At 41.4% G+C, this 20,668-nt stretch overlaps 1 protein-coding gene across 4 annotated transcripts in view; it reads right to left on the reverse strand.

Moving 5' to 3' along the window:
* The window catches only part of ARMC8 (armadillo repeat containing 8), a 61,691-nt gene that overhangs the window by 27,918 nt on the left and 13,105 nt on the right, over positions 1-20,668 (reverse strand). For 2 of the 4 annotated variants that reach the window (XM_015637315.3, XM_015637316.3), the window contains exons 3-6: positions 18,579-18,650; positions 8,204-8,346; positions 8,005-8,102; positions 620-712 (exon numbers count right to left, since the gene is read on the reverse strand). In XM_015637315.3, the coding sequence (XP_015492801.1) occupies positions 620-712; positions 8,005-8,102; positions 8,204-8,346; positions 18,579-18,650 (406 nt within the window). The remainder of the gene's footprint in view (positions 1-619; positions 713-8,004; positions 8,103-8,203; positions 8,347-18,578; positions 18,651-20,668) is intronic. The other 2 variants (XM_015637318.3, XM_015637319.3) reach the window with 2 other exon arrangements.

A 20,668-nucleotide genomic window follows, 5' to 3' on the forward strand; every position in this document is an offset into this window, starting at 1 on the left:
ACTCACTGGTACAGTAACTCCCAAAAAACTGCAACAATAAAAGACAGTAATGTGTAGAAACCTGGAGAGGGGGAGGGGAAGACAAAACTATATTTGGGGTGGAGTTGCTGCTGGTTTTAAATCAGTTTTCTCATATCAACGGAATTGCATTACATAGCAGGAATGAACATGTATCTGGATGAACCTGTAATTGATAGAGCTCAGCTGAGAATAGCATTTCTTTTCCTCTCAACCAACAGCACCTCTGAGAGAACGGTCTCTGTGTTTAAAACAGTGAAAGCAGCTGCACAACCTCTGCAAAGAGATGCTCACACTATCCTGAGACTTTCAGAGGAAAATCAGAAGTGTTCCAAGATTTCAAGTGCTAAAAATGAAGACTGATACTTGCCCAGACTGCTGGCTTTGTTTAGCAGCCAAAGCCTATAAAACCCCCATAATTTGCATATTTTTTTGTACTGCAGAGCAGCATATACTGACCCCAACAAATCTGCAGCAAATGCAGAGTGATACTGGTTCAGTCATTACTGGCCCAAAATTCCGGCCATGAAAGGTAGCACACACACAGTTCTTACAGGTCAGAAACACAAGTTGCATAGAGAACGTGAATTGTCTTTCTTACTTTGCAGCAGTGGGAGAAGATCTGGCATATGTACTCTTGTGTGTATTGAGACCTACTGAGCAGTGCCATGAGGTGGGAGATAACTGTAGCATCCTGCAAACAAGTGAGAAAAAAGAGTGTTTACACTGGATTTCAGCAGAGTTTCTTTACAGTTTGTAACTTAAAGGAGCACTCCTGATTCTGCACTCAAGAGTTCTCCCTTCCACCAAAACTTTTATGGACACAGAGCAAGACCATTAATAGCATAGTTCATTAAAAGTTGAAGTCACAAATGACAGTTCTGAGCCACATCCCCATGGAAAAGAAATGAAAGGTCAGTGCAATTTGAATAAATAGGAATAACAAGAATAAAACTGCAATTTGCCTCCAGAATATTTGGGACAAAACCAATAAAAGAATGGGTGGGGAAAACATATCAAAATTAAACATGGCCACTGACAGGATTAGTCCAGGAGCTGCTTTAGTGTTGTCTTACCACCAGTGTGGCTGACTTAGCTCTTCTCCCAGCTCTGAGTCCAAGGGTGCCAGCCTGGACAGGGCACAGTCCCCTGGAACTGATTCTTGGGGAGTTATCATGTCCTTTGCCTTGCAATCAAACACACACTGTAGACACTGTCAGTGTGTGTGACACTAGTGACAGAGAATTACCAAATACATCAGCAAAAGAAAACCCTCATACTCCAGTGGAAGGTTCTTTAAGCCAAGGCAGGGGGCTGAAATGAGATGATCTCTAAAGTCCTTGCAACCCAAACTTTTCCATGATTCTGTGGCAAGTTCTCTTCTGCAAACACATCCAGTTATTTATCTCTGCGGTGAGTTACAAAACTATAATGCTCTAAAGCTTTCAGTTACTTTTACCAGCACGTTTTAGTGGAAGGAACTATGGTGATATTAAAAGAAACAATGAGTATTTTAGTTTGGAAAGGGATAAATTAAATTGCTTCCATGAGATAAAGGAAGCTGAGCAAAGGGAAGGATTGAATGAGCCTTCCTTTCCAAAGCACATGTGCTGTATTGGCCCGAAAAATGTAAGTCAGACTCTGTTTTATCTGCACAATGATGAATTACGACCCTCTGATTTAGAGAGAGGTGAACTGAAATTAGAGCAAAACCTTCTTGCACCTCAGCTCTCATGACAGCACTGAAAGCAGCAGCAGCCTGACTGTTCAGTGACACTATCTTCACACAGACACACAGGTTATGAGTAGTTTTATTTACCAATTACCTGGGAAATGTCCCACCACACTTTTTAATATTGTCAAAATAAACACCTACCAGTCTCCCCTATTTGCACAAATATTTGAGATTATACAAAGCTTTGCAGTATTTATTTTTTTAATAATTTTTATTTATGTATATACACAATTATCATACTTATTTTAAAAAGCTTTTCTGCTGACAATCCAGCCCTCATTCTCTACAGAAAATAGGACAATAGGACAAGAGAGCCAAAACACACTGAGCATAAATCAAACTTGTTTCTACTGCTTGTTTCTCACCAACTGGAAAGGATCAACATGCAACAGCCTCATTTGGCATCTCAGCATCCTACAGAGAGAAAGTTATTTATGAAGACTTTCTCCCAGGTACACCAGCCATATATCCATGGTCGTTTCATGCTCATGTGCATAGGAAGATCAAAGGACTATGTATTTTAAGCAACATTCTCAGGGTTTGGCCAACAGTAGCTCCATCTGATCTGCCTTTACACACAGCCCAAAGCCAAACTTCAGAACCCAAAGGCCAGCAATGGACTGGTTTGCTTGCAGTGCAATAGTAGACATTCAATCCCAGAATGGATTGTGTGTCAGCAGTCATCTGGTCCCACCTCCCTGCTCCAGCAGGGTCATGCCAGAGCACAGGATTGTGTCAGACTGGAATACCTCCAGTGAGGGAGACTCCACGCCCTCTCTGGGCTGCCTATTCCCAACTTTCCTGAGTTAAAGCAAAACCAATTGATAAAATACCCAGGATTCCTCTGTGTTTTAACACATTTGACCCATTAAAACAGATTCTTGTACTTTTCTGCAAATCTTCAGCACCTGAAGGCATGAAGCCTCATCAGTGTTCAACACAACATGGCATTCATTGCTAAGAGACTGCTCAGTTACAAAGCTCCCCTGAGACACAACCATCAAGAAGACAGGAGGATAGGGAGAAAAGAAGAAAGACACCCCAGAATTCACAGGCAGGAATGTTTTAAAAAAGGAGCTTCAAATTATAAGATGCAAGACCTGAAATCTCCTGCAGGGAAATCCCTGATAATGAAACCCGAATTATTTCAAAGGATTCAAACTACAACTATTAAAGCAGCACATATTTGAATAAAATAATTATTCAGTTAAACTCTTTTAATCAACACAAATGAATGTGCAACATCTCTCCATCTGTATCTAACACCAGGGAACGAACCAACAAACACTTATTTCACATCCTCGCCAGTGACATCCTTGTGCAATGGTCCAGTTTCACCTAAAAATCCAACAGCAGTGATCACAGGAATATTCCAGTTTATAGATTTTTGGTAAAGTTCTAAATGGACAGAAATTGAGCCTCAAACTGTTGGGAAGCTCTAAAGAAGAGCTACAGAAATGGGAATGAAATGACACATAGTGATTTGTGTAAGAGAACATTTTACTGACCAGTGTGGCACTATGACCCAGAGGTAAATTCCTGGATGGGAAGGTTTTCATACTGGATGGTGAAAACCATTTTCATTTAGCATTTATGAGACAGGGCTGTTCTGCCACCAAACATTGTGGGAGGGTACTTGTGGTGCCACTGTAACCCCACCAATGTCATTGTACATATGATATAAGAGTTAATTAATTCTTGCAAACAACACAGTGACGGTCCCCTGAAATTCTGCCAATTCACAAAAAAGTGTATTATTATCTATTCTGGACTATACATTTAAGAAGCAATTCTTCATAGATGTATTTTATACGCCTTCTCATTATGTTCCATCAAATCTGAAGTGTTGTGAGTATGAAAACATTAAAAACTCTTGGAAAGTTCCAAGAGTGCTTCCTTAATGTGTCTGTAAGAAAATTGTTAATTCTGCTCTACACCTCTGCTAAAATATCCAACCCGTAAAATAATTTTGGCATGTTGATCAGAAAAGAACCTAGAAAGAACAAAGGGATGTATGGACATAACTGACTTACAGCTAAATGTGAATAGTGATTAGGACACATAATTCTGCTTTTATTCAGCATTGATACCTAAGTAACAAAGGATCTTCCTAGCAACCCTAGTGAGACTGAGTCTACACTCATAAGCTACAGTTAAAACAATGAGATTCACAAACCCATTAAAATGTTGACTGCTAACAAAGTAGTTCCAGGCAGCTTAGGACAAATACTTCTATATCACATATATTGTCTTGTCCATACAAACAGAACTCAGAGAGAATCAACATTTAAATTTATCTACTTGGATCCTAATACCTAATTTCTTCATATTCCTTTTTAACACCAAAACAAAATGCATAAAGACCTATTCTTAAAACATTTGTTTTTAATTGAGGGTTGCTATTCTTTTTCCCAAGTCAGAGAACTGAAATGCTTCTATCCACCCAAACAATTTCAATTCAAGCTCTATAAGCTAGAATTGATTATTTTACAACTCTCATATTTAGGAAGCAGTTTGGACTGGAGAACATTCAGCCTTGCTCCTGGCTCAGCCACCATAAACAGCCAGAAGGAAAGAAGGAATAAGGCATGTGAGGCTGACCCAGATTCCTCCCTTAGGATTTGTGGATCACTGAGCTGTGGTGGAGCACGTGTATGCTTGGCAGCGTGGGTTCATTGCTCATTAAACACCTCGTTATTAATCAGTGTAAGATATCCTGATCCTCTCAGGTGCATCTCCTCCCCTTTACCAAGCCTGGCCAATACCAGGTTTTCCATCCTAAACCTGCCCAGGAAGCAGGAATGCCTTTCACTCATAATTTCTAGAGACTGAGGCTTCTCAAACTGATTCCTCATTGTTTCAACAGGACAGAGTCTCATCCTGCTACAGTGCTTCCAATCTCCAAACTCCTGCAAAAGGTAAGGACTCCCAGCAGGGAATGCACCTCCTCTTGCAAGGCCAGCACAGCAGCCAAGGACAGCAAGTTCCCGCTGCAATTGTATCTGGGTCCCACCGAGGAAGGAAAATGGAATCACAACTGAGAACATTTGTCAGGAAACATGCAGAATGCTTTCATGGGCTGGAAACATTTTCTGCCACTGAATCCATTCTTTCATTTTCAGTAAGATATCAGGAGATGAAGTAACGGGATCTCAGTCAAACTGGATTTATCCTAGTGCATCCATCTACTCAGTAACCCAAAACATACCCAGCTATGGTGAGCTGGCTGGTTCACACGGACAATATCTTGGAATTTAAAGAAGTCTGAACATATATCTGCACCTCAACAGATCTCTCCCCCTGGACTCCATGTCATTCCTCATTTCCAAGTGCAGCATGGCCACTAAATGGGTCTCAGCACCAAAGCCTGCATCCTGCCTGTGCAGGAAGCCTCCATTAACAAGGATTCCTCTGGTACAGCAGGTCTGGATATAACCTGGTGTCACAGCTCAGCATCAGACCCTAAAAACCTGCCCTTTTTGAGAACTCAGTGTTCATCCAGCTCAACAAAGATGATAGAAGGATGGATCTGCACATTTTCTCAGTACAAACTTTAAGTTCCTATAGGAAACTGCCCAAATGTTCCACCTCTGAAGAGTTATTTTATCCTTGGAATTGAACAGAATTAATTACACAAAACTGTCAGCAGTTTATCCTTCAGGCTTCTGTCCATAAGGAAAGGCTCAAGAGGAAAGGTGTAGTTCTGACACCCAGCACTTCCACTGGGAGAAATATTCTGGTTACTGTGGATGATGTGCACCTGTTACAAACAGAAAGGAATGTTTTAGACAGCTTTCTTTAAAGCACTTGTATACACTGGATTTTAACTGAGAGGTCTTCTGAAACGGCCAGAATGAGGAGGTTTGGAAATGTTAAGCTAGCTCCCAATACCTTGTTTTGGAAACAGTCCTGTGCCCAAGGTTTGAGAGAGCTTCCTCTCTCTGCAGTCAAACCATGAAAAGATTCTGGTAAGGTTTCAATAGACACAACTCAAGATGCAACTTTTCGGAAGTTTTTTCCAGAACTGCTGGGCAGGAATGAAAAGCCATTGACAGACTTGGTCTCCTACCTTTCAAAACAGGACCTGAAAAGGGCAGAACTTGAAGAGACCTTCAAGTGCTGCAGCTGCATAGAGATGGTGACAGCCTCCCCAGAGCTGCTGGGACCAGAAACAAAGAGGGAGCAGGGTGGCTAAATGGGAACTTTGAATTCTTCCTGTTCTCAGTGTTGGAATGTCTACCATGAAGTGTTCATTAGGACCATAATTACTTCTTTAATTACAAAGCCAATGTCTCAACAACTGCCTTGTGAAACACAGCTTGCAGCAGTGTGGGCTGGGGCTGTACCTTCCAAGAGATAAGAAAAACATCTTTTCAAAGGATCTGTATTCAGTACTTTTCAAAGCATGGCTTTGAGTATCCTCATAAGAGAAGGGGAAAAAAAAAAGGATTTTCAGAAATAGGATCTTAAACAATCATAAAATACTTAACTTTGAGGTGTCTAACTGGAATGGGAAATGGGAAAATGGGTTTTACAGGTGAACTAAGGAGCAAGGACTCCTCACCAGATGATCATTTCCTGTAGTAATGGTTAATTCCAGGACATCCCATTTGCCTGAAGGACTGGGGGAGCAGTTGATGTCATTGCTGTGCAGCCAAGAAAGCAAAGCATGAAACACCACATCCAGTCTCTCAGGCATATTGTTGCCATGTTAGTGGTTATTTCTACAGTAATGGTGGTTCTTTCCCATTTCTATCCATATTCTACCCTTTCCTCTCCCCTCAAGACATCAAATTTCCTCTCCAAATAGGGAGCAATTAAAATTCCTTATTGAGGACTGATTCCCCAGGAGAAGATATGGACTGTTAATGGAGACTCATCTTAAACCCCTCTCTGTATGCTGAGCCCAGGAAGCAGATGCCTCTGCGGTTACCAACTCTCAGAGGCTGATTTGGGGGAATCTGGTAAAGACAAAAAGTCCTTGGATCACTCTGGAGAGATGCCTTTGGTATTCACACTTACAATATACATTGAGGTTTTCCATGCTGAACAATCACAAAACATCTGGAAAAAAGGCTGTGAACAGTGGAGGACAAAACTGGCTGATTGTCTACACACACTAAATGCAAGCTGACTTTCTGAGATAGACTAACTTGCAGATCAAATTCAGAATAGCTGTATGGTGAGTCCATAAAAACAACAAGTTTGCATACCTGTGTCTGGAATGAAAATGTGAAAATTCATTGGAAAAAGGAATAGATAACAAAACCAGATGTTGCAGCAGTGCATAACAACTAAACCAAAAATCATGAAGAAAATCTGTTGACTATTAACAGCCAAACTTTGGAGAAAGTATGACATGAGAGGCCAGCTGTGCCCTTCTCTTTAAGCATCAAGACTTCCTCAGCAAGCAACAGCTCCCTATGAGTGGGACCAGAGTGGTTCTCATTGTGGCACCTAGTTATCCTCAAGCTGGAGCTGCTCTGTGACCTCCCCCACACCGAGGCAATGCTCCCATTTTCCAAGCAGGAAGAGATTGTTGGTCCACTACAGCTTTCATTCCATGGTTCACCTTATCCCTTACACCGTGACAAAGGGAGCAGCTAAACTCTCCTTGCCCCTCCTTCCCATTAAGAGGCAGTGCCTGGGTTTGGGCAAACCCCAGAGACAGCAGTACCTTCAGAGAGGGCTCTGCCGAGTCCCCTAACCAGGGCCAGCACCAACAGCCCTGCTGGCACATGCTCCAGGATGAACTCAGGATTACAGCAACTGGAGAAGCACATTTTCTATCCTCCTGTCACTGAAATGCAAATCATACATATACCAACTAAGAGCAGAGACATTTTAGAGGTGAAGCTCTTCCACTGGAAGTACAGAAACTGAGCAAGCCCCCTCCCATCTGGAGAGGGAAGACAGTGTTAGATGAAACTTTAACTTCCACAAAGTAACTGTTGCCAGTACAGCTCTGATAATAGTACCTTTAAATACCATTTAGAGACTGTTTTTCCTCCTTAAGATTGCACACAAGTCTGAACATGTAGGTATTTTCTTTATCAGTGGGCTATGTAGGTGACCAGCTCATATCAAACCAGCCATAAATGTTAGGGGCACTGAATACCCTGAACGGAGGTGAGAAGTGCTTATGCTGTTGCTCAAACAAGGCCTTGCTACTACTCCAGATAACAATATTTTTTTCACTCCCACCCTCTCTATAGCCTTTAAAAAGACATAATAATCTGCTTACAACTTACTGTGTACAGCAGATCCTCTGGAGTTACAGGGCTGATGAAAATGGTACGGAGACATCGCAGGCAAGCTTCAATAAACTTCAAATCTGGAGACAGCAATCCTATAAATATATGGGCAAACCAAAAATTCAGTCTCATTATCTTTGTTTATTTCAGTACTTTAGGAACATTTACTAACACAGATCCACTAAGGGATGAGTACCTTGCAATAAGGCTGGGATAATATGGCAGTCTAGGAGGGATTTGACATTGTTCTCTGTCCCCATGGCAAGGCTGCCCAGGACCACTGCACATTCTGTTCTCAGCTCCGTGCTTGAGGTCTCTTGCTGGAGTAAATACAGCAACCTGCAAACACAAGTATTTTTAGAGGAAAATTCATATGGAAGAGAAAATTTAAGTCTAAAAGAAAATAATCTGAATCCTGCTATGTGAAGGGGATGAAAACCTTAATAGAAAGATGTAGACTGAGCAAAAGAGTAGAGTAACACTTCATTCACAACCTTTTCACACTGGGTGTTCCTACACAACTTTTACTTGGTGTAGAAAAATACCCCACTGCTTTTTCTTAAAAAGGTGCTGTCACAGTACTGACATCCAGGATGGGGCTTTCAGGATAACAGAGATCCCAAATTTCAGTTAAAGGAAATGAGTTTGCAGTTTGAGGCTGATGGGAAAGGGAACCTTAACCCCTGATTACCGCTGTGGGGATGGTTATATTTGGCAGTGATTTCTTCTGGGTCACAAGTGCAAAGTAACTCCAGCACCAAGTACAAGCATGGGGAGGGCTGAGAGTAATCTGAGTTTGGAACACTGAGAAATGATCACATACACAAAGAAAGCCCAGGAAAGTTTTACATGCACAAAGGCAGCTGTATTTGGGCTAAACAGGATCACTTCAAGCCTAAAGCACATCTTGCCAACAGTGCAGTTTGGGTCCCAATCAATTTGGATTATTTCTACAGTACCAAGAAGCAAAATACATAATCAGTGGTATGCAAAATCATCACTAAGGAAAAATAGCACTCCCTCAATCCTGTGGAATCAGGTAACTTTGCACTAACCTCCTTTGCAGGTAACCTGCTCCTTGTATGCAGAAATGTTCAGTCACAGAATCACAGAATCATTAAAGTTGAAAATGTCCTCTCAGATCATCAAATCCAACCGTTAATCCAGCACTGCCAAGGCGACACTAACCCATGTCCCCAAGTGCCACATCCACATGGCTTCTAAATCCCTGCAGGGATGGGGACTCCACCACTGCCCTGGGCAGCTGAACCAGGGCTAGGCAAGAATTTCCAGGAGGAATTTTCCCAGTATCCAAACTGAACCTTCCTAGCACAGCCCGAGGCCATTCCCTCTCCTCCTGTCCCTGCTCCCTGGGATCAGAGCCTGACCCCCCCCAGCTCTCCCCTCCTGTCAGGGAGTTGTGCAGAGCCAGAAGGTCCCCCCTGAGCCTCCTTTTCTCCAGGCTGAGCTCCCCCAGCTGTTTCTGGCACTTCAGCCCTTCCCCAGCTCTGTTCCCTTCCTTGGACACACTCCAGCCCCTCAGTATTATGTCCTAAGAAGACTTTTTTGCCCAAAAAGGGTTTTTTAAAAATTCAAAAGCACATGAAATTCTGAAGGCTTTTCTCTTCCAAGGAAAGTAATTGCTATTTTCTTTCCATTAACACTCCACACGTGGAACAAATGTTACAGCTCTGCTTCTCTTAAAGAGCAAAAATTAAACACTGACTACAATCTAAAGTCTAATACGCTTAAAATAGAAAGCCTTACCTACACTTTATAATTAGTGAAGATCAAAATTTAAGTTCCCATTTTACATACAATAAGTTTCTGAAATACTGATAATATCCTTTTCTACATCTTTAAAATAAGTCTGAGGTTCAGATCAGGTGTTCCAAAGAGCTAGACATGCATATTGTAATATTTTCCACTTCTGTCTTTAAAAGAAAGAACTGACACCAAGTAACATTGAAAATTAAGTAGTTCCATGACAAACTAAAAAATTACAAAAAGTTTCAAGTGAGGAGAATCCACATAGTCACTAAAGATAACACTCTTAATTAATAAAGTACTGTCAAGCATTAAAGGCAAAGATCCACATCCTTCCGTTGACCATGGGAACATCCTGGACTGGTTTGTTGTACCCAGGCTTTAGACTAGACAAATTCAGCAAAGATGTAATGCATTCCTCCTTTACATTAATATCATCAGGATAAAAAGGTAGAAAAATGGCATTTATGTGCAGGGGACAGAAGAGAAGATTATAATTTGGATTTTGGAAACTTAAAAATATGATTAAGGTACTTTCATACCTTAGCTCATAGTTCACATGTTCTAAGAACATGGTGTCTCTGCATAACTTCCCTGATCTGCAGCCTTATCCCTCATCAGCCAGCCTTTGGATTCCAAACCAGCAGAAATACTGGAACAAGGCTCTTCTAGAACCACCTCAACACACTTCTGTGTGCTTTAGGGGAAAACAAAAGCACAGATATACAGAAAAGGCATTCTAATCACCAAAAACTGCTAATGCTCTTGTTGACACTCTTAAGCCTGTGGTAAAGTTCATTACAACAAACAGGAAATTAAATAAAGCTGATGGATAGATCTCACAACATCTTCATGAGCATTTTACAAGGTTTTAAAATTCAGTGTTTGGATTTTTTTTTTAACTTCTATAAGGCTTCTTCAGATATTTTCTACTTCCGTTTATATAAAATACAACTTCTGCCATTTGTCCCTGCCCTTCTAAGGGCAATTAAGTGATTAAAGCTTTTTTTCTCAGATGCCAGGAACGATATCCAGGAAATCATATCCAAATGAGGAAGGACAGCAAATCCATGTAGAGAGATACTTGGTCTCCATGAATAGCCTTGCCAAGAAACAGAAATAAGGTCAGCTGGAGGCACAATGTACACCTGGGAAAACCATGGGTTATTTTAAAGTAGAAAATTTCCAATGGAAGTAGCTGCTGAACAAAAGGAAACTACAGTGGCTTAGCAAGTTAAGAGACTCAGATTTGCCTTTCCTTCAACAATGACAGAGACAGGTGTGATGCACTGGAGTCCCACACTGTAACACAGACGTGCATGATTTAGACCTCCCCAATACAGTCTGAGCACCAACATCATCACAGTTAAAAAAGAATAGAAATGCTCTTTTTCACATTCCATCCCATTTACAAGCTGTCACAAAAATCTCTCAAGTTCCTATAACACCTGGGATGAGGAGATGAAACTCAGCACTTCCTCAAACCCCATAGGCAGGCACGAGGAGAAAGAGCCCAGGCTAACAGTTTGAGTGCTGTGAAGCTTAAGACATCTTTCACTGAAGTATGTTAATAAATCAGAGCTTTAATTGAGTCATGATTATCTGAACGTTTATTACAAGTCCCCTTGCAAAGGGGATGAACACACTATTTGTGGAATTAACACAATTCTTATTATATCTTATTCTCCCTTGGAAGATGCTTGTATTCCAGTCCACTGGCAGAAGGCCCAAAAGCTCTCCCCCGGAAAAGCCCTGTGATGAACGTCTAGATGAAGGCACTGCTGAGGTGAGTTACCCCTGTTGGCTGACAGAACATGGAATAAAAAGTCTCTGCATGCATAGAGGTGACTTCTGAATATGCTGGAATTCCCAGTGAGAGTCAACCCCAAACTGCAAATGGAATTAATGTACTAGGAATAGCTTAAACAAGGCAAGACAACAAACTTCTTTTCCATCTGTTCTTTTTACTGCTAAAAAGCACTACTTGTCAGACATAACAGGAAGCACTTTCCACAGAACTTCCCAAAGACAGAAGTAAGTCTCATTTTGAAAGCATTCAGAATAATTTCTGTACAATAGTATCTAAAGTGACAAATTAAATAGCTACAGATTCTTACACATGAAGACTCAAAAAATGAGTGATTTTTATGACTACTAGTCACAGACATTTATCCTTAAGTGAGATGCCAGTTTCTCTTCTGGAAGCAATAGTAATTCCAAATCTCCAGAGTCTGGATCCAAGGGACTTGGGCTACTTCTACTCCCTAAAAAGCCCTACAAAGCAAAGATAACTGCTTCTGAAACATTTCACAAGGTGCAAATATTTTTTTAAAAGAGCCAAGTTAAGCAGTATGCAGTGTATAAGTAGGCAAGTTGGCTGCACAGAAAGCTTTCCACTCAGGATTAAAACAAAGAGTCTCACCTTGCAGCTCTAGTAATTTATCCTAATGCTTAGACATCCTCACTAACATTAATATTCCATGAGCTGTTCTATATACACCACATAACCTGCACCCCAGTCTGATTCTTGTTCATGTAACTAAATCCAACTTTGGAGAGTTTCAATATCGACTGAGCTGCAAGAGGTCTGGATTTGAAACTCCACATTTTTCATGACTACTATCAAGTTTTCCCTCACCCTCCTCTTTAATGATGTTTAATTTGAAAACAACCCTGGCTCCTCCACATGGAGCCTCGTTTACAGCAGGAATACTTCCCCCGGCACCCCATGGATTCCTGTTCCTACCCTGGTGCTCCCAGCTCCCTTCAAGGTATTCACACGCCCCCTTCTAGAGCAGCTTGAAGGCTACCTGAGGTGGCTGCACTACAGTCTCTCTTAGTTACTAGACCAAAACCCCCCATCCCAGTGCATCACCACTGGCAGATCTCCAGTCTGAGCTGAATCTATTCCAATGTTTCCCCCGAGGACTGTTCCATGACCCACTCAGCAAAACATAAATACATCCTTTCTTTGCAGCCATTTATACCAGAATAGGTGGGACCAACAGACAGCCCTTGAAACCAGAGATAAATTTACACCAACAGCACTCAGAGCTTTTTAACTTGCACAGTGAATTACACTGGCTTGGTTTAAGACTATTTTTGAGATGATAAAAGCCTTTTGCTTCACAAAAGGTGTGTTAATAGGCATTACATAAAGCAACATCTTCACCTAGTCTTGCTTCAACCATCTTATCACTTTGCTCAAGACCCATGTCTTATTCCTATGTTCACCATTGGACTGCTCATTCCATTTACTTTGATAAAACACATTCAAACTTTATTCTAAGTCTTCCAAAAATTCCTGTCTGAATTAGCTTATCAGCCAGCTTATGACCACCATCTGAACAGCTACTGTTCATTTAGATAAACCAATTCTAAAAGGTTTTCGTCTGAGTGACCATATACCAAAAATCAAGCTGTTTTTACTTCCCATTCACCTGCAGTTTGAAATTCTCCACTGTATACAAAAAGATTACACTACAGTCTCACTGAGTTTATCACCAGCCAACATCCTCCATCAGCACATGAAAGAGGATGTCAAGAATACACTTTTGAGTAATTTTGTACAGATTTGACTCTTCCATCTCCTTGAGAACAAGTAACACAAGGTATCTTAAAGCCATCTTCTACATGGTATTTTTAAACTTGAAAATTAAAATTCTAATAAAAATACAAACTAGAAAAGGTGGCATTAGAAGTACATCTTGTATTAACAACTTTCTTTTTGCTATCAGAACAGGCACTTCAGAGATATGGGGTAGTACAGCTTCTAAACAACAGCTCTCATACAATTCTGCTAACTGCAAATGTTTGCATTGACTCACCTGTACTCCAGAGCTGAGTTAGAAGAATACTTGTTCCAGTTCAATACATGATTTTTGTGAAGAGAATTATTCCTCTTTAAGAGATGTCTAACTATGCAATCAGGTCCTGACTCCTGACTTGATCTGAAGAAAAGCAAAGGACAAGCACAGGAGAGCCTCTGCTCCCCACCACCACCCTAGAGCAAAGCAAGCCTTGGAAAACACCAGCATGGCCGGTGAAGCTCCTTCCCCTAAGACAGCAAACCACATCACCTGTGCACAGATCCCTACCCTGAGGAGTGCATGACGGCAAAGGCCAATGCACACTGCACAAACATCAGAACAAGGCATCAGGAAACAATTGCATCGTGACCTCTTAAGGACATCCAAGAAGTTTGGACTAAACACTCCCTAATGTGCATGACAGACCTCACAATACTGTGTCCAAGTGCATGGAGTTCCTGGAAGCAAGTTGGGAATGTGCCAGGGATGATGAAGGTCCCAGATGTGCAGACCAGATAACAGCACATTTACTAACACCCGCAGCAGAGGCCAGACCTCAGCTCCTGCAGGCACCAGGGCCATCAGGTGGGCACAGAAGAGCACTGGAGGCTTGAGGAGTTCTGACAGATCCTCAGGCCTTGCTCCAAGGCAGGATCAAACATGGAACCATTTGAAGTGGCTGTCCTGGTTGGTTTTCCAGCTCCCATTGATGGAGATCTGTGTCACTGTCACCCCAGTAAGCCCTCAGCATTTCAAAGCACATTTCCCCACTGCTGTAGGGCAAGTCCTGCTCTCCCCATTCTCTGCTCATCTGTCCTGTTTTTAACTCCACAGAACAAGACCTGCTTTTTGTGAGAGTTCATTTTGTGTGATTATTGAGCTGAGGCAGGTCCCAGTGCAGTCAAACACAGCACAAGAAGTGGAGGTAGGACATGGTCTGAAGCACAGAGGGTGGTTCTGTCAGAAGAGCTCTGTTACACCAACTTGGCTTTTCACCTGCACTGCCAGGAGCAGAGCCACCTAAAGCATTTCCCTTCTCAACATTTTTATGAAGTTACAAAGTTATCAAAGCAGCAATCTTTTACCCTTTTGGCAAGCTCTAAAAGAACACTGCCTGAAGGAATTTGATTATGTTTAACAATAAAATTAAACATAAAATTTCATGTTGGTGTGTTTACAGCCCTAGAAACAATTTAAAATCCCAATAAATTCTTACTAGTTTTCACTTCCATAGGCAATCTAATTCTGCCATGCAGAACTCAAAATTCAAGTGATGGAATGGTAAAGAGTCCTTCAGCTCTTCTACATGGCCTTTAAAATGTACTCCAAAGAAATTTTAAAAATTTAAAAACCCAACAGTTAAACAGAATCGCTAATAAATAACAGGGAAAGGTTAAAATTAACTAAATTTAACTAAAATTCTTTGAGGTGCACCTATCTAGAGAAAGCTTTGGGAAGAAGTGCACTACCCCCTTATGATGCCAAATAATTGACTTTATGTGATAGGGTATCAGCTGGAAGGTAGAAAATCATTTCCAGTAAGGGAGAAGAATGACTTAGTGGTTTTGTTAAAGGCCCTGGGTGGTTGGGATTAAGATCTGGTTTAAAAACTATTCATTTTGGAGCAAAGGAACAACTGAAGGTTTTAATGAAGTGGATTAGATTTAAAATATTGGACTCTCAGCAATATTTAGGTCAGCAATAATTTGATTCAGGTAAAGCCTTTTGTCAAAATCACACAGATCAGAGCTTCAGCAGGTAACTATGACAAACAAGAACACAGAACTATGCTCTGCTCACTGGAATTTAACATTGCCTTCCCCGTACTCTGCCATCCCCCACATGAAAGAAGGGAAGAAATTATCCCGGGACTGAAAAGCCCTGCTGGTGCCTGGATAGCAAACCAGCAATGCTGCATCCCTCCAGGCACCAAAAGCTTCTCCACAGACTTGCAATGCTGACTTATCAGGAACTTCCTTGTGCTCATTTCACTGAAGGGTTTTATTTTCCAATTCCTCCTCTGTGAGCCATTTACAGTTCAGAGGATTGGGAGCCATCAGCACTACAGACTAGATGAACAGCACTTTGGTAGTTAAGAAGCCCTGTCAAGATGACTTGGAAAAGAACCATTTACATTTGAACTGATGATTCAATCATTTCCCTGACATTTAGGCTGTAAGAGGAACTAACAGAAAGCATTAAATATTGAACTTGGACACCAAAGAGGTGTCTGATGTAGTGATAGACACAAAAGCTACAGGATTTGTTCTTACAGAACTGCTGCATAGAGGGGCACACCAGCAATTCCTGTGGACTTCTTGGTCTCTGCTAGCACTAATGTGGGGTAGAAGGAAAAAAAGGCTGAAGGACAGTGCATGTAGGAAACTATTTTTGCCAATGCTGTTGTCTTAGCTTTAAGCTGGTCTGCCACTGAAAGGACTTGGGTGTTTCCCTGCTAAATTTTAAAAATTCTATTTTCTGGGACTACTATTAAAGAGCAAGAATTTCAAAAAGTAACATTTCTGCAGCCCTGACAGGGGCCCAAGACCAGCATTCCATGAGAATAGAAATTCTATGATTCTAGGAAGAGATATAGAAAATCACTTCTTAGGAAACAAAATCCACACACAGACTGGCTATTTCCATTCTAAACATCCAGGGCCAAGTGTGTGCACACATTTGTACAGTTTTAACACCTCTTAGTTTTAAATTCCAGACCTGGCAATTCTGCAAGCTTCCTTTCATCAACTTTGTTTTTCCTAGCATCCTCTTCAGAACAAGCAGTCCAGAGGTGACCACAGGTCAGACTGAACATTAAAGGGCCCAAGAAAAATTCATTTAAGGTATTGATACATGTCCCTTTCCAAAGATGACACCACTGAACAGCCAGCTCAAACACTCAGGGTGCCACTGAGTGTTTTCCATCCATTCTTCCACAGCAACTGCTTCCTTTGTAGGGAGATCTTCAAAGGGCTTTGCATTTCTTTGCAATATTTTAAAATAATAGGGCTATTTCATATATTCCAGCAGTATTTGGCCTGATTTCAAACAAAAGTTACTTCCTAGACTTGTTTCCAAACCCCGTATGAGTCTGTTCTAATATCTGAACATACTGTTTTATTTTCCACTGAGTGACAGGTCTGTAGAGGGTCCTTGGGTCTAAAGAGTATGTTCTGAAAGCTTGATGGAGGAATACTTGGAGGAGAGAGAAGCAAGAAATGAGTAAATAACAAGCTGAACCACAGGACAAAGTAGCAGCAGAATTCTAACAATTCCCTTTAAAGAGAATCATCTTCCCGTGAGAGCCTGCAGCTGAACTCTGTGAAAAGAAATCTGTTCTTGAAGACTTAAACCAAAGAATGCCAGGTTGGTTACTCCTCTCCTCACTGAGGGAGGGGCTTGGCTCTGCAGAATGGAATTCCACAGGCCCCTGTATTCCACCAGCTTCACTGATTAGAAGGCACATCAAAAGAGCCAATGGATTCCCACCTCCTTGACAGAGAACAACCAAAGGAGCTCTCTAATGCAAACAGTCTATAATCTAGTGAAGTCTGCCTGCAACACCTTGAGGAAATTGTAAAGTCTGCAGAAAGGCACTTGTGGGTAGATGATAACAGGATATAGCCAGGGAGAATCATCTTTGGTCACAATGTATTTCAGCTAGTCCTCCAGTCTCAAGAGCCTTTTCTGAAGATCTCTAAAGAGACTTCTGCTCATTTGAGAGTAACTTGTCCTGAAGAGAGGACAAGTGTGATAGTTCACCTTTTAACATTTCCCAGGGCCAGTCATTTCTCTGCAGTTGTAGATTAACTGTATAATTTACCTGGGCAGCCAGAAGGCTTTAACAACAATGAAGAAAAACGCACTTTTGAATTTTCCTTACTGGGCACAGAACAAACAGCAGCAAAAAGCAGGATAACTGAGGGAACAGAAGTCCTACAAAACATAAGAACAGGCAGATTCTAGATTTGGAAGGGGAAGATCTGTAGCTTTTAAAATAGGAGCAAGAAGAATCAGCAGGACTTGCAAAAAACCCTTAAGGCACATTGCTGATAGAAATTCCTTAAATTTCTCATCATCTTCAACAAATGTCCATTTTCATCTCCTGCGAAGTCTTCTCTGCACCTGTTTGTATCTGGTCAAAAGGGAAGATAATCCAACAGGTTTTGTACAGGGGGTGGCTCCACTGCTAATCCCTAGAGAATTTCAAGGGCCAGCCATGGCACAAGGTCTGTCAGTGAGAAGATACTCTGCAAATAAAAAGCATTTTTGACAAGGCAGCAGCAGCTCTCAGGCAGAACGGTTTGGGACCTGGTTGCCATTTAAGCAAAAAAGATACAGGTGGGTGCCACACTGACAGCACAAGGTTTCACTCTCCACTGCTGCAAACTGAGGCTGAAAGAAAGCTGGAGGAGAAGAGGGATGAAATGAAAGCGAGCAGTCTAGGAGCTAAAGTTACCTGTTCAATATGTACTAGTGGAATCAGGGTCCAGAAAATGTTAACATCAGCTGAAGCAGCAAGGTACAATAAAGTATGATCAATGGCTTTTAATTCTCTGAAGCAAGTGGAGCAGACAAGCAAATTATCCCAGATGTTTTTCAATATTTTAAATTAAATCTTTAACATAACCTTACACATTTTCAGTTATGAACTCACCAGGCAATTGGCTGAAGAACAGGATTAAGATACAACCACTTCCATCCACCATTAATATCAATGTCAAAAAAATAGATTTTATTCCTGAACTGATAAAGTTCAATAAAAACACCAAGACTACTTTAGAGAATTCTATGAAATTCTAAATAAAAAGCATTACTCAACAGCCTGTTCTACAATACATGAGTTTAACAGATATTTCAAGTCTCTCTCAGTTACGCTGACAAAGTATTCAGTCAACTAAAATCAAAGTTAAAACAAAAAAGTGCCTGTGATCGAAGGATCATTATTCCAGACCTGCTGTGAATCAGTGAAAAGGAGAGTAGCAAAGGACATACCTTGGAACTGCTCCCAAAACAATCAAGTTGGCTTTTTGTTTGTTGTTTCCAATTACAGCATTTTTCATATCTCTGTAAATCCAGAAAGAAAAACAAACCCTGGTAAATTATGCTGAGGTACTGAGGGCTTATCTATAGAATTTACTATTTCCATGAGGCTTATCAAGCAGTATTCCACATGTCCATGCTGCAGCTACAGACTGGGTAGTGCTTCAGGGCACAGTTTCCTCAGCCTACAGGAAAATACCCCAGAGCTCTGGGATTCCACTACACCCCAACTCCTGCAAGTAAGAAAAACCCAAACTCTCTCACATGCACACCATACACCTTATTACTGAAAGTCTTATTACTGAAAAAACTAGATATACTGGTTCTTTGTGCCCATATAGTCACTAGACTTCTAAAACAATTTTAAAATCCCACTATTGGTTGGGAAGTCAAATATTGGTAGTTTAAAGTATTAACTGAATAGTCTAGTGGGTGCAGAAAAAGGCAAGCTAAGAAAAAGGGACAAGGAACCAGCACCAGTCTCTAGAGACTAGACTTTTACTCCCCACTTCACCCCAGGCTTCCTCTCATGTATTTCACCAAGACACCTAAACATCTGTACATCAAAATCTCAGGAATAAAGTGGAAACCAGAGCATTTTCCCGCCTGAGAGTCACTGCGAGGTTACACACATTACAGGCATTCATACTGTGGTACCAGAACACGGGAAGCACTTTGGAAAGTGGACAATGGTTGCACACACTAAGAACTCCTGTGAAAACATGTGGTTTGCAACCTTGTTCAGAAAATTGCTACTACATCCTGGAAACTATCACCACCTTGTCTTTTTTGTCTTCATATGAGCACATTGAGCATACATGAACATCCAGCAAGCTTGCAACTTAGAACTGGTTTCGGAAAATCAAGATGATTCATATCTAGGAAACTTTCTAGCTGTTGGAGAGTTTAAGAGCAGAGAATAAAGAGAGATCAACTTCAGGTAATTCTTTACTAACAAAAATCCAAAACCACATTTATTAAGGTGTTAGAAGCAAAATTGATAAGTTAATCACTATGCATATAATTTGTTCAAACAATTTGGGAGTGTTAATGGTTGCTTTAAGTGAGCACGTTTTCCTGCCTCTATATATCTCTCAGCTGCTATCTGCAAGTTTTAAGAAACATAGAGCAGCCCTGTCCTGTAAGATCTGCCCTGGCCAGCAGGAACACTATACAGTCCTTTGAAGTCCACTGCAAAAGCAGATTTCACTGCACCAAGCAGTTGTCCCGAGTGCCCCAAGTTTAACAACTCCCTCCATTAGAGCTGTAAAAAACTTCTTAGCCGAGGCAGGCAACACCTTACTGGCACAAACAGGACCTTCATAAAGCTCACTTAACAAAAGATAATTGCCTGTTCTCCCTGAATTTCTCCACGTGCTCTCTCCTTGCATACACAAGAGTACTCGAGGAATTCCAAGCTAGCTCCAAGTCTACCTGTGATCTTGGAGCTCCGGTACAGGAGCATCACTAAAAGAAGCTCAACTGCAGTTCTGTGGACACCTGAATCCAGTAGAGTCAGGAACCCCCCTGCCAAGGAACCATCACTGAACAGCAACTGCCAGCCCAGCACAGCTCCATGTAGCTCAGCATCAGCAGGAAATACTGCACCTAAGGTGGGTAACTTCACACCACAAGGCAGGAAGTAGAGGAGAAAGAGCAAGGTCAGGAAACAGGCTAAGCTGGAAGCCTCTGAAAATTCCACAGATGGAGTTGAAGTTGTCACTAAAATCAGAAACAGTACTTCAGTGGTTTCTATGCTGAACCCTTCACATTAAAAGTAATTTTTAAAAGTTTGTGAAATGCAAGAGTCAGTCCAAAACAGTGGCAGAAGCAAAGGTCAAATTTCTCAGAGGAATAAAGGAAACTGTACCAACAGAAGTGTCAAGTTCAGGTACTAAAGTGCTCAGGACACTCCAGGACTTCTGAAGGGACTGCCTCTCCCTGCTACCCTGAGGCACCAGTCATTGGAAAGCTGCACCATATCCACAATCTGCAAAGGCATCTCAGGCAGCTAAAGAGGAGGCTCTAACCAAGCACTCTGA

The sequence above is a fragment of the Parus major genome, chromosome 9 (assembly GCF_001522545.3).
Source record: "Parus major isolate Abel chromosome 9, Parus_major1.1, whole genome shotgun sequence".
NCBI classification, from domain to species: domain Eukaryota; kingdom Metazoa; phylum Chordata; class Aves; order Passeriformes; family Paridae; genus Parus; species Parus major.